The 15,589-nt window shown below is 39.8% G+C and overlaps 2 protein-coding genes across 3 annotated transcripts in view; one reads left to right on the forward strand and one right to left on the reverse strand.

Moving 5' to 3' along the window:
* The first annotated feature begins 3,680 nt into the window (after positions 1-3,680).
* On the forward strand, positions 3,681-5,228 carry GPR151 (G protein-coupled receptor 151). Its single transcript, XM_069201698.1, has one exon. It carries the CDS (start codon positions 3,681-3,683, stop codon positions 4,941-4,943), a length of 1,263 nt encoding a protein of 420 aa, XP_069057799.1. The 3' UTR covers positions 4,944-5,228.
* A 6,242-nt stretch (positions 5,229-11,470) lies between these two features.
* Positions 11,471-15,589, reverse strand: part of TCERG1 (transcription elongation regulator 1) — a 737,036-nt gene continuing 732,917 nt past the window's right edge. For both annotated transcript variants that reach the window (XM_069244676.1, XM_069244675.1), the window contains one exon: positions 11,471-14,472. In XM_069244676.1, the coding sequence (XP_069100777.1) occupies positions 14,271-14,472 (202 nt within the window). In that variant the 3' untranslated portion in view covers positions 11,471-14,270. The remainder of the gene's footprint in view (positions 14,473-15,589) is intronic.

Below are 15,589 nucleotides of genomic sequence, written 5' to 3' on the forward strand. Positions count from 1 at the left end.
TATCATTGATTGTACTTCTATAACCTATAGGAAGTGCTCCCATTTCACCACCACTACCCTATTTCTTCTCTGTATATTCAACTGAATGTAGAAACAGTCTCCTAGAGAGCCTTAAAGAGGAAACTAGAGCACAAAAGGCTAAAAAAAAATCATTTTTGCAGGTAGCAAAAATATCAACCGAGAGTACACCCCACCAGAAGACATCCAATGACTTACAAATGCAGACAGCACTCATGACTGTTAAAATGACACCTTCTGAATTTGCCCTTCCCAATGCTGAAGTATCCCTCTACATAATTCATTGTAAGATTTTGGCAGTTCCAGCCACTGCCACAGCCTCCTAATAGAAGGCACACTAATGCACCCTATTTGTAGCAGTATCACCTGGCTTTCATATTGTCTGTTAGAACCAGTGCCAACCTGCCTTTGCTGGAAGGAGGAAAGGCCTTAAGGGCAAGATGGGTGGCACGCAGCTCCAAAAAACTGATGTGAGGCACTGCTCTCGGAGACCAGAGGCCTCTGGGCTCCACGAAGTCCAGGTGACAACCCAAAACTACAATGGAAATATTGTTCATCATTGATAACTTTGGTGAAGAAGGGAAGAATAGCCTGACACATTAGGTTGGCATCCATTGTCCACAAATATAGGTCTTTGGCTGTCTCATCTGAACTCCAATCCTATCTGTGAGGTATCTTCAGTGTTAGGCCCAGTACAGTAACGAGTTTCATTGAAGGGTCTGCATGTGCCAAAAAGTATGAAGCACCAGAAGGATACAAGACAAGGTAGTCCCAGAACTAACAATTCTGAGAGCAATCTTCGTCTGAAACATTAGGATAACAGCCTGAATGAAGTTGGAATCTCTCTGGCATACAAGCTGCCCTTGCTGGACTTTAGATTATTTATTTACCAAATATCTTAATCAAGTCGTAATCACTTGTCTGTTTAGAACGTACTTGACACCAAAGACCTACATGCAGTTATCCCTTTTCCTCTGGGAACATAATAAAGAGGAGGCCGAAGCAGTAATGACCTTTAATCTCGATCTTAAGTATCACAACAAGCAGACTGTAGATGATCAGGTACTCAAAGGCAAACCTTCGTTTTCAGTGAAGCCAGTATGCTCTTACTGGTCCAATGGGAGTACATAAGTTTTTTCTTGAAAGAAATAGTTTTAATGACACCCTGGACGGCAAAATTAAACTTGAATCTACCTCATGATGCCAAGTCAACAAATAATTTTTAGTAATGTTCTTCAGTGTGTACTTTTTGGTTTTGGCAGCCTATCATCTTTTTGGAATGCCAGACTCCCTTTTAAGTCGAAGCCTACTAGGCAACGCAGCTTTTTTGTTCGCTATCATTATCTTGGGGATATTCTGAAAGCTTACCTGGGAATGCATTCTGCCCATTGCTTAACACTTGCTTTAGGTTTTGTTACTCACATTTGCTTGCTTACTATTAGCTGGCTTTATTTGTTTTAGGCTATCCAACTTGAGTTTGATGCTCCCATGGAGCATAACCTATTCACTGTATTTTTCCACGAGCAAGATTTAAAGACCTGTAAAGAGGTCTTGAAATCGTGTTTTTTCATATGTGTTGTGTATTTAAAGACTGAGATCAAATGCCAGGCTCCGTCATCCTAGGGAGCTTGGTAATTCCTTTTCTTTCTCCGACTTCAAAATGAGGGGATTTATGTGACAATCTTGCTGTGGAAGCAAATGTTTTTTTTTAATTTTTTTAATAGCATGCAACAAAAATGTAAATGTTTGTAAATAAACTGTGCAGATATTTAATAATATATCAGAATTCGGAGAGCATGAAAATGAAGCACTTTTTTGTAATTCTGAAATGTGGTGGAAACATTTTAATATGATCAAAATAAATCAATACACTAGCTGATGACATTTCCACACATTGTCATTTGTGCTACATAGTTGTATCAGTAGAGCGATGTCTCTGCAAATGTAATGGTCATTTAATGGAAAATGTGTTGTCTGTAATGGCAGTGCTACCACACCATGCATACACCACAAAATGCCACTTCACTCTACACCACTCCACTACACTCTATGACAAGCCTCTCCACTTTAGGAAACACCACTCCAAAACACTGCGCACAATGTGACACCACTATGACACTTTTCTCCACTCTACTTTCAACTCTCTCTTAATGTCACTTTAATCCACTATGACATTTTATGCCACTCCACTTTGACACTTTAGTCCAATCTATGCTATGGCACTTCACTCTACACCTCTCTACTATGACCCTCTATGACACTCTTTGCAACTCCCTTCATGTCACTCCACTCTGACACTATTCCACTGTACGACACTCTAGTCCCCTCCATTCCACTCTATACAACTTTGACAATCTACTACACTCTTCTTCCACACTCCACTGTACACAACTCCCTCTACTCCACTCTTCTTCACTGTACGTCCCTCCACCCTTGCAACACCACGTCAATCCAAGACATTCAACAACATGCTACACCATTCCACTCTATGCCACTCCACTGCCCTCTACACCACTAGCTTTGATGAACAGCAGCCACGCTGATGTACAATGTGGCTAAAAAACACATTGGCAAAGTCAATAGCTCTTGCATAGGTAAGACCTTCTGGCTTTGCTAATGCTGGTTCCTGTGTGCATCTGTATGGTTAGGACGTAACGCCTACCCCTACGAGAGGTGGTGCATACATACATTACATTACAGTACTACTAGGAGGTATGGGCTGATGTTGCAATAATTTAAAAAAAACGCACTACTGTGTATGTCGTCACCTTTATAGCGCACAGTTCCGGCTTATGTAAAATATTTTAAATAATTCATTCTGGGCAGCTAATAAAAATGAGGCAGATACATTTCCCCAGAGTCACACGAGAGACGGCGGTGAGGCCGGGATCAGTATTTAAGTCACCTTGATTAAAATCTGACAATTTAGCCACAAAAGCCAGCCTCCTCTGTCAAACTATTGCCTTATGCCATTTCTTGAGGCACTTTCTGTTCATTACGCACATTTCAGTACATACTCCTCAGTTAACGTTTTGAAATCCAAGGCAACTCTACATTCTGAATACTATCCAGAGACTAGGGAACACAGCGTCGACCTTAACATGAAAATATTTGATAAAGGGTTAACCAAACGCAATTAACGAAAATAATGAAACAAATCTATTCCACCTATTCGCCTTGTGAGCGCGCTCACACGCCGAGATTTCACCACAAGGGAACTGAACTAATCCCTTCCGAACACCCGGGTATCAATGAACTCCTTACCATAAATGAGACGGAAAATAAATTAAGTTTGCATTATTTAGGTTATGAGAAAACAATAGCCCACAGATAATACATAGTTCTTTGGCATGTGAAAACATTTATAGGAGATTAAATAGCTTTACTGTTTCTCCCGACTGGTGACACTCCCTTTCCTTGTGCATAATTTAATAGAGCGGTGTTTTAATTACTCGATGGGACAAAAAAGGCGCCATTACACTTGCTAATGAGCAGAAGCCACTGTACTCCTAGTGGGAGCTGTCAATCAAAAGGACTTCTAGCTATAAAGCTTGAGACTGAAGAGGGGGCTGCACTTTCATGCCGTTCAGCCCACAGCACAAGAAGCAGGCACAGAAACCAGATTCTGGGAAAGCAGCGGATTTTCTTTGGGTGAATTCCCGATGGAGACGGTTCCGGTGCAATTCGCCAATTTTAGCTCACCAAACAGCTCTCTACTTCCCCAGCATATACACTTGGCTGGCGGGTACCTGCCACCGGACTCCAGGGAGTGGAAGGTGATGGTCCCTGCCCTTCTCGTGGTCATCTGCTTAGTGGGCTTTGCAGGCAACATGTGCGTGATCGGAATCTTGCTCCACAATTCCAGGAAAGGGAAGCCCTCACTGATCCACTCCTTGATCTTTAATTTGAGCTGCGCAGATCTCCTCCTTCTGGCGTTCGTTGTTCCCTTCCGGGCTGCAGTATATTCCAAAGAAACTTGGAACCTGGGCTGGTTTGTCTGCAAAACGTCAGACTGGTTCGTGCACGTCTGCATGACTGCTAAGAGCATTACCATAGCAGTGGTGGCTAAAGCCTGCTATATGTATGCCAGCAACCCTACCAAACAAGTCAACATCAAGCATCACACCATTGTGGCCATTCTGGTGTCTACATGGCTTGTGGCATTTATTTTACCACTTTCCGAATGGTTCTTCACCTCCACCAAGCAACTGGCAGGCTCTATGGTGTGCCTTTTGGACATTCCAGAGTATGCACATGAATTCATGGCTATTTTCGTTAAACTATTCCCCATATTTGTTTTCTGCATCCCTTTTCTCCTGGAATGCTTGTATTTTTGGAAAGCATACAGCCAATGCCAACGCAGAGGGACCAAAACCCAGAACCTGAGGAACCAAATCAGGTCCAGGCGACTGACTGTAATGTTGCTGAGCGTCTCGCTCACATTTTCCTTCCTATGGCTTCCAGAATGGATATCATGGCTTTGGATGTGGCATCTACAAAGAGGTGGTCCTTCTCCCCCTCAAGCATTTAAGATTATGGCTCAATGTGTTATGTTTTCAATTTCTTCTGTGCATCCACTCATATTCTTGGTTATGTCGGAAGAATTCAGAGAATGTTTCAAGGGCTTGTGGAAAAGGATAGCTTTGAAAAAAACACTAGCTGCTCCTGACAACCAAGAAACTCATGTGGATAACTCGGAAGGTCTCCCAGATTCTGCTCATTACCAGGAACAATTGGCATCTCCTCTGCACCCCGAACACTCCTGCTCCCAGCATCATCTCGGAAGCCCCGACAACAAGGAAGCACCAGTCCTTCCAGATGTGGAGCAGTTTTGGCATGAGCGGGAAACACTACCTTCGGATCAAGATAACGACCCCATTCCTTGGGAACACCAAGATCAAGAGACAGTAGGTTGTAACAAATGAAGCTGGGAGGATAACATCCTCTATGTATATATGCTATATATTTTAAAATGAATCTAAAAAATAAGTAGCACCGTAACCACAGTAGTGCAATTTTGTCATTCACAAGTGTAGGGCACTAAAAAAAATGTGACTTTAGATAGATATTTTTTTCTACTTACAATTGTATGGAATGGACATTGTTAAAAATCACATGCATTTATTTACATTATAGTCAAGCTGTACTTCTTTGGGACATAGCATTCTAATATTTTTTACCTTTTTTTTTTTTACTTGTACGGCTCAGGTGACCACAATGTTACGCCATACTGTCAAAAATAAAACGTTTGCTTTAAACTAACAGTGTCTCAGTATCTCAAATTAATGTTCGAAGAGAAGTATTCTGCAATCATCGTTTTGTATGCAATGGTCAAACTTTAACAAATGTTTATTTGTATATAAATTGTTTTATTTTTAATTTTTATTTAACATCTAGTAGTCCCAATAAGTTAATTAATGGAAATGTTATTAAAAACAGTTTAAATGCGATAAGTTCCAAAGGTGTCAGTTGGAGGCTCTGGTTACAGTTACAAACTGCTCTGCCTGGTTTACTGTTGTTTATAAAGAAGCAAACCTGTGAAGGCAATATATAAATAATAAAAATAAAAACACTACCTAATGTAATTAAAGTTATTACACGTCTCTAAGGATTCCTACGATCAAATAAAAGAACAAGGCCGAAGGCAGAGTACTTTTACATAAGGGGGAATTTAATTTCATACAGTCATGGTCACACCATTATTGCTGTTTTGTTTTCCCCCAAAATTCCAAGAGATCCCTAAGTCAAGTCCCTGGTCTCTTGCTCCTTCTGATCAATATCATACGGTCGCAAATAATGTATAAACGAAATGGAGTTTTAGCTGCAAAAATTCACACTACAGTAAACAGTTTATCATTTTTTGAAAATTCCTAAGCAGTTTAGTTCAAGTTCTCAAAGCTAGTGTGGTACTTTTGATTGTGTAAGAAAAACGCATAGCGAGTTACTTCACAGCAGTGCAAATGCCCATTTCAGCATCACAAGCAAACGGCTTTCAGGACAAACATTGAAAATAATAGGGTCTGAGAAGAAAGTGTTCCCCTGAACTGTAAAGGGTTAGTTAAGCGCTCTGCTCCGAGAGCCTCTTTTTATGCTGTGTTGGCTAAGGCACCAGGCACTGAGACATCAAAAAACAACCATACTAAACTACTAAAGGGTCGCCAGCTAATTCGTTTAGTACATGTGGTTAGTGATGTCACAGGTAGACTGGGAATGGAAAATTGAAACCAAAATTTGAATTGGGAACCATAATACACGTATCACATTAGATAAATGCATTAGCACATTTGGATGTCATTGCTGCACAGCCACTGTTGACACCGATCAATTGCATAATTCCCAGGAATGAAGACATGCCCACAAATTATTTTCCATAATTGCAAGGAATTGCATCATTCGTGTAAATTAAATATTTCAATCAATAACCATGAATGACCATTCCATTCCAATTCCTTCTAGGCAGGGCATTAGTGTTCGTTCTTCAAACACGCAAACGCCCTAGGTTCATCGAAATCAAATATACAATGAACACTGTTTTTGGTTTACTGAACATTCTCTGCCCAAGCAAAGTAAACAATCCATACAGATTGCTGACATTGACTTTTTTTTAGCTTCATCACACAACCTGCTACTGTTAAACCCAGAATTCTCCAGATTTATCATGCCAAAGCAAATTTAAAAACGAAAAACTACTGTAAAATCTTATCAACTAGCAGTAACAAAACTTGAACTGCAGCATTAGGTTTACTGACTCAATGAAACATTTTACTTTTTCAAAATACCCTATATCTTTGTGTTATTCTAAAGCAAAGGAAAAATGCTGTGTACAAAATAAATAACGGCTAATATGCTTATTATAAACCAACCATGGTAATTCTGGCTTCTGATATTATTTAACTTTGGTCTTGCAGTTAATTGTGTCACCAGAAACCTTCACTGAAATATAAAATAAACTATCGGACCTTCCCGAACCCGACAGTTAGGACAAATATGCAGCAATAAGGACACACGTATAACGCTATACCCAGTAATAACCAGTAACCGACATCACCTGCAATTACGGCTGTGGCAGCGACCTACCAAACTCTGCCTATTGGAGCACCAAGCCAGATAGCGTTTGCTCTTGTTTTCAATTGAACAAAAGTCCTTCCTTATGTATTACTATTCCAAGCAAATTATCTCCCTGCCACACCGCCAGTAAAATGAATGGTCTCCTATGTAACACGAGATCCTTACCCAAGCACCCTGCAGAAATCTGGGATATGCTCTCCTCCAACACCCCTGATATTGCCTTTTTTTGCAGAAACCTGGATGAGCCCTTCGACCCTTCCTGCCATAAATTTGGGTAATCCAGAAAACTATCAAGTTTTATAAGATAGGCAGGGAGGGCAACACTGGCAGAGGTATAGCCATTGCCTATAAAGGCCTAGTTAAGGTCACACTAACAGAAAAACAAATTGTTGACTGGGATGGGCTGAGATTTGTATTTTCCGAATTGAGCTCTTTTGCCGAAGGTCTCCTGGAACAGAGTACCATTATACAAATGCCCGTGACCAAAAAGAGAATTCACTTAAATTGAATGCATCTCCCCTCATGTCCTCACTTCCCAACAATTTCTTCAACTCAGCAATTTCAATCATCACAGCGACAAAATCTCCGACCCAGAGGTCTCTTTTCAGACCACGACCCTCTTGGCCTTCAGTTGAAAATAAACATCCCTACCCATGTAGCCGGTCATACGTTAGACCTCATATTCACTAACTTTCCAGATCTTCCCTGCTACCCTCCTCTACCTTTGGTCTGGACTGACCACTACCTGATCAAATTTCAGATTACCACAACAGTTCTGTGATAGATCCCTCCAGTAGAAGTATAACCAGACCTTGGAACAAAATGAGCTCAGAGTCCCCTGCTACCGAGTATAAATTCTAATTTTCGGAGGCGGTCTTAGACCCTAATGAAGCCCTCAAAGAATTCAATAAAGCCTTAATTTCGGCCTTTGACTGTCTTGCTTCATCACAAAGCAGTCCTATAACCAGACTTAGGACACCTGCCACCTGGTATGCTACAGAGCTTTGTTCAGAAAAATCCCACTGCAAAAAGTTAGAACGACAATGGCGCTCAGGGCAAGGACCTTTCTGACAAAACATAAATCTACTCATCAAAGGCACTCTATAAAGCCTTGAAGAAATTCACCAACCCAAGAGGTTGTAATCCTATCTTATGTAAATCACAATTTTTATGTGATTCTTTAGTGGATTACTTTGATCAAAAAATTAATTACATTTATGCCAAAGAAAATGGAAAAGAGCCTTAAGAAATCAAAACCAGGCTTCCCCACAGACGCCTGTCCTTCAAGAATAGTGGCACTTCTTCCTGAACCTTTGACACCTGCTATATGTTTCTTATGCAATCACTCACTCACTACAGGGACCTTTCCACTGTCCTGGAAAGAAGCACTAGTAAGGCCCATCCAAAAAAAGGCCTTTTCTCTGAACCAGATGTATCTAAATACAGGCCCATCTCTCTTCTCCCCTTGCTCAGCAAAGTCTTGGAAGGGCTCACACAACCATCTGACTGCCTATCTTGAGAAAAATAGTATATTAGATCCCTCACAATCAGGCTTTCTCTCGGCACATAGCACAGAAACTGCTTTAGTGCCAATAACACTCTACATCACACTAGCCCTAAAGTCAGACATGCCAGCAATGCTGGTGCTGTTAGACCTCTCTGCTGCCTTTGATATGGTGTCACATCATAAGTTGATACAGAGGCTGCAAGAATGTGGCATTCAAGGGATGGCCTTAAAATGGCTCCAGGATTTCCTAAGCAACAGAAGACAAATTATCTCAGTAGGTCCTTTCAAATCAGCATCCATACGGATGAACAAGTAAGTACAGCAGGGTTCCTGTTTAAGCCCTTACGCCTTTTAATATCTATGTTGTCTCACCATGTCAAAGATTGTTAGACCATATGGCTTGGAGATTCACTCTTAGCCAGATGATACACAGCTGGTTATATCCTTCAATAAAGATCCAGCCATCACGAAGCAGTGCTCTTTATCTAGCATGAAAACATTCGCTGCTTGGATGTCTCTTAACTACCTTCAAATAAATGAAGCTAAAACTGAGATAATACTATTTGGAAAAGTCCAACAGTTCTGGACTGACTGGTGGCCAACCGAACTGGTCTCCATACCCACTCCCAAACAGGTGGTGAAAAATCTAGGTGTCTGACTGGACTACAAGCTCACCATGAAAGAGCAGGTCTTAATGACAGGTACCTACATCCACACCCTACAAATGTTGAAGAAAGCCTTCCCGTTTTTACCTTCATCATCTAGAAAAATCTTAGTACAAGGGCTTGTACGTAGTGGGTTAGACTACTGCAAAACCTTGTTAGCCTTTGCTAATGATAGCCTCTTTGCAAAACTTCAAGTAGTCCAAAACAGCTACTAGGCGAATATGCAACCAACCATCTGGCACAACCTCTTTACCTCTTCTGAAATCTTTACATTGGTTGCCGGTAAGAAAAAGAACCATTTAAAAAATTTGCTGTCTCCCCCCTAAAGCCCTCATAGGTCTAGGCCCCACTTACCTCACACAGAAACTTATAACATACTGCCCAGATAGAATTTTGAGGTCCAGCGATAAAGCTCTTCTCACGATTCCTTGAGTAAAGAAAACTAAAGCAGGTGCTAGAGCCTTCTCCTATCTGGCTCATGTCTACTGGAATAAACTGCCATGTGTAATTTGAACTTGTTCTGATAATCTCTCCTTCAGATAAAAGCTTGAGACTACTGTTTTAATGGTGCTACACCTTCTGCTTGCCTAGCTGTGCTGAGATACCCCCGCGAGGTGATTCATGCACAACAAATGACTAACAAAACAAATAACAATGCAGCTGCACACTGAGGTCAGATGCAGCTGACCCAGTAGAAGAGGAGATGGGAGGAATAATGGTGAAGCTAAGGTCGCTCTCAGAGTTCCTTGGACCTGGTAATCGTTTGATAAAATATGCTCAAAGGATGATCCTTTTTGGCACACAATATCATGCCAACAGCTCCCAAGTTCTTACAGAGCCTCATTCCAATATGTGAACTGTGGGCCAAGCAGTGTTTACAGTCATGATTGTTAGAGGATTCACAAATCTAAAATGGCTGCTCAAAGACAATTTTAACCTCAATTCAATGAATGAAAAGCTTAGTGGGCGTGTTTCAAATTCAGTGCCATACATACAATTCACACAATACACAGCCAAATCTTGTTTCTGGGGAACAAAAAAAACTCAAGGGAGTTTTACGATTACAATAAGAAAACGAGTTGTGCGAGGTAAACACTGGCCGCATGACACGTGAAGGGGAGAAGTTCAGTTGTTTTAGTGCTGTAAGTGGAAAAAATCAGCCAATAAAGAAGTTTGACTGGGGGCATATTCTTGGTATAACAATGGCACCATTTTTTCTGCACACACAAGCTGCTTCAGTTTCACAATTTACTATGTGGTTACACCATAAGGCCCTTGGAAATACGTTCAACAGGAAATAAACCCTGGCTAACAGCACTTTACAAGACAAAACAATATTGCACCATGAAGTACTTTAAATTTCAAGAAATAGGACATTAATGTTTACAATTATTTTAAACTCCAACTATAATTTATCCTAGGGTCATTTTGAAATAACTGCTGTTCTCCTTTGCTAACATGATGAAGTAAACGTGAATACATAGAAGTGAAACAAAATTCACAGCTAAATGAATCAATTTATTTGGCTTAAAAATGCAGGTTTCTTTTCTCCTGTTGTAGACCCGAACCAGGTACTCGCCTCCAACTTCCAGGCCCCCAAAAACCAATGTCTGTCTATAGGGATTTTAACACCATATGAGTACAATTCTCACCTCTCTAATGCCTAAACATGGCAATCAAAAGTTGAAATGTTACCAGTTAACGTTTCAAAAGAGCCATGCACTGCTCTCTACTAAATGCAGACTTTGGGGTATGTTTTAATTAACCTTAGATAGAAACACATTCTTTGGGCACTGATAAGCTAGACGTAGGGAGAGTATGGTGCAAGTGTTGCAAATTCAGAAATACTTCTCGAAACAGTTGCATCACAATTTCGGTGGCCCTACCTGTAACTCGCACACTTCACCTACACTCTATCACAACGAATGTTTATTAAACTTGGCAAAATAATTTAGTACGGTGGTAAATCGTTGTGCATGTTTGGCCCTTTAAAATTGTGTTGCCAATAAAATAAACTTGTTTCAACCATAACTTCTGGTGCTGTCACACAATGTAACTCCACACACAGATACACAAATGTATTTTAAAGCCGGCCTTGGAGGCCCTATACTTAGGAATAACAAATGTACATATTACAAGTAGGAAAGGTGCCTAACGACAAATTAAATAAGTACATTGCGATGAAGATAAACCACTCTTTCCATTCAAACAATTGAAAATAAATTTAGCAGTTTAATAGAATTCAAATGTACAATTGTTAAAAAGCGAACTAGTACACATGTCAAGAGATGCAAATGTCTTTCATACAATCTGTTCAATTGCCACGGGGGCAAAGATTCAAGTTGAGAAATGAAGCAATCATACAATTCTTGCAACGTCTGCCATAAAAACACATTTCATTAGGTAACCTATTGGTGAAGCGCACTTTGTACATTCTCAAATACCCCACGCACTGGCAAAACCATTTAACATCTAGGGGTGCTTGCGACATTTACAATGATAAAAAAATGCTGCAACTAATGTTAAATTATATTGAGCCGGTGCACCTCGAGGCTAGGCTTCTCCAGCAGACAAACCAGGGTTTACTGTGTTCCTCTACAAAAAAAAAAAATCGGACTACTTATTGATGCGAAGTATCCATATCAGCTACCTTCAAGTCAATAATACAAGCCTAAAATGCCCAAAGTAATTGAGTTCACATGCTTTATCGAGAAAGCCTTACATGGTGCCTGTCACATTTAATGCTAAATAAATATACTCCGTTGAAGGACACCACAAGGCATTTCAGAGAGCTTTGATCTAAAGGAAGTGCAGATGGAATACATTAATTCACGGACCAAGTATGCACAAAAGGAAATGCAGGAACAATCAGGTTTTGACAAGTTTGTGGAAATCTAAGTAGGCCATTCTAGTTAAACAAGTGAAGCAACTGAGTTGCAATTGAAAAAGTCCTAGGTGCCAGGGTTCGTCCTTCAGGACTGGCTAGGCCACCTCTGGTGTGCAATATTTGATTTTTGAGATAGACTTACATTTGGGGATAAGGCTAAACCACACCACCTAACAGGCTATGCTGTGGTTAAAATGAATCCTTAGAAAATCGTTTGGTCAAAGACATATGAGAGTAGAAGTTTATCGCCAAAAGTCGGCTTGATAATCCTGGACTGACTGCTCCATAACTTTTTAGGGCGAAGCCGGTGTCAACAACACAATAGTATGTAAATCTATTTATGCATAAAATTGGAGCAAACCCAGGACTTGCTGATTCTTGTCATGGCATAGCGTTTTTCCATTCTGTACTTACATGTTACAAGGGCGCTTTGGTCTTTACTTTTACCTGAAGACAAAAAGATTAGGAAGTTCACTATCGACTACCATTTCTTGAAAATAATTGGTGTTTTGTTTATTGCCCTTTACACAGGCTAGCCTAGCTTGATTTGCAAATTTACTAGGATGGTGTAAGAAGTTGTTAGGACCTCGCAGCTGCTCAAATTATGACCATTTACCTTAATCATTGCCAAGTTAGGGAATGAAAAAATGGATAATCCTGAACATAGATATCTGCTACTAATACCGGGAAATTGCTGCTCCTGCACTCATTACGATATGGAAATTCAGCATAAACGTTCATAAGAATTATTTTTTTAATTACTGCAGCCAATTGCCGAGTAAAAAGTAGAGAGGACAGACCTGAGAGCTTTCTACTAAAACCTCAGCCTAAAGATAACCCAACCATCAATCAGATCCAAAAAAGCCGAATCCACTGGATGAACATAGATGATGTGGGCATATCAAACAAACTAAGTGCCCATGAAAACAGAAGCATATAAACTACCATCCTTAAAGGCAAGATTTCTCCTTTCCATGTTAAACAAAACGGTCTCATATCTGATAGCTACAAAGGAACCACAGACTGCTGACAAAAAGACAAGCTTCTTCATCAGGTGGTACGGAAAGTCAGATTCAAGTGTGCATGAAGGAACACTGGCATAAAATTTTCCAAGCTGTGTATAAAAAATGTTGGTTTATTGTTGTTCAAATACAGAAACTGAACAATTCCAACGTTTCAAGATTAAACTCTAGAAACACAAGTTTAACATTCAAACAGGAGTATACAGTTGACAAGATTTAGCCTGTGTATTCTAGAAATGGATGAAGACTTATTCATTGCAAATAAAAAAATGTATTTTTACAGGCATCCTGGGCCTATTAACCACTGGGTGATCTTCACAGCACATAGCGGAGCAAGAACTTGCCAGACGAACCTTCTCTTGAGCAAAGCAACCAGGTTTTCTGACAGCGCCGAGAGGACAGTAAAAGCAGACTTGGGTACCAACTGAAAACTTCAATGAACAAAATCTTCCTTGACTGCCTTGAAACTTAAAACAGACACTATTAATTTTACTGTTTCCAATAGTACAAAGGTGAGAGCGCAAACATCATGGTATCACGGTATCTCTTGGAGAACATCAGGCAGACCAGCTGTGAAATATTTTCATTCAAATAGAAGGGATAAAATGACCCTGAACAAGAATTTCATGGTATTCCCATTTGGAAACGTAGCTCAAATAAAATATCACGGTTTACTACTTCCTTCAGTTGAAATTGGTTGAGCCTTCTTTTCAGATTATGAAGCCGCAAAGAAAAATTCCACAACCGTTTGCTGCCTCACGGTGACTATGACCGTTTCTTCCGTTTAAAATTTAAAAAACAAAACAAAAAAAAGGAGAAAAATGTAAATACTACAGGTTATTTCTTTTAAAGGTCAAGTCAGAATTAAAGATTCTGTATTTGTGACTATCCATGCTACACAAAGAAAAGCATAAATATTGTATAGGTTCATTTTTTTTTGTACAAAGGCCATTATCTGTTCACAAATGCTGCTTTTTCCTCTGCTCCTCCGATCAAGGGGGTTTTCTGTGACCGTTCGTTGTAATGCACATGGTAAAAAAAAATATTGACAGGTGGCTCATGCAAGCATCTTCCCACATTTCCATCCACAGAGTCTTTCAGCATTATTTTGTCGACCGCCTGGTGGGTTCAGATGCTGTGGGAGGTGGTGGAGGGCCCCGGCGATCCAGATCGTCCACGTATGACACAATTAGTTTGCGCCTTTCTTCGGGCACACAGTCGAGCACCAAATAGCGCTTGTCGTTCTGTAAAACCTTCTCAATGTCTTTCAGATGCTGGTCCGATTCTTGAACTAATTTTTTGGATCTAAATAGGAAAAAGGTAAACCATTTTAAAGCAAGGAAATGCTAATTTCTGAAAAACAATAGGTGCTGGATAGTCCTTCATTAAAGTGGTTAAAGTAATTAACAGTTGAAGGTTTCTGACAATATATAGCCCTTCCAGAAAAAGACGAGTGTTGTATAAGTTTCATGATGGGAACTTAAATGACATAGCGCAGAAGTGAATCAATGATCCAACATTTTCATACAATTGACTGGAATCTACTGATGCATAGGGACTGCAGATTATGTGCAATATTTAGAGACAGGGAAACTGCACACATTACAGCCCATCTCAATCATTTTATTGCACATGGAATGATAAGCCATCACTGTCAGTCAGAGCAACACTTTCTAGGTTTAATGTTCATACCATATACAATATCCTCACATGCCTGGTACAAAAGCTCCCAAAAACGTCACCTACAGATTATTTTTCATGTCATGCCCCTGAAAATCTGCAGCCACTCAATTGTTTAAAAAAAATCAAATAAAGGTATAAATATGAATAAGTAAAATTGTATAAATCAAAGAAGCCAAATAAAATATGTCATTATTTAACAATGTTGACTTACCGGAATAAGTTTTCTTTTTGTACTAACCTTTATTGCATAGATTTTCTTTATTAAGTCATCTTATGTATCTCAATTATAACTATGTTCCATCATTGCTTTTAACTTTAGTATTCCCACGTCTCCTTCCAATGTCTAATGTTTTCACCATCAAATAGAATTTTTACATCTGGCTTTCTTTATTTATACATATCCGCATGCCAGACGCATTACATATTATGAGCACACTATGTGCTTGACAGACATTAAAATCCATAATCCATGTGCACCCAGACTGATGTACAACCTTCAACATGGCGGGTGCGAGCGTTCAAAGTCACCTGATGGAAATACTCCACGTAATACACAAGCCCACCCAATCCAATAATACTACACTCATGATCCCACTCTCCTACTGCACATACTCTTCAAAGACACGCTCCTTTCAAACATTAAGAACACATACTCATGGTTCAATATACATTGTAACTGACTTACCCGATACACTACTACATGTGACACAAACATTTAATACATATACACTCAAAATGA

This window comes from Pleurodeles waltl, chromosome 7 (assembly GCF_031143425.1).
Source record: "Pleurodeles waltl isolate 20211129_DDA chromosome 7, aPleWal1.hap1.20221129, whole genome shotgun sequence".
Classification (NCBI taxonomy): domain Eukaryota; kingdom Metazoa; phylum Chordata; class Amphibia; order Caudata; family Salamandridae; genus Pleurodeles; species Pleurodeles waltl.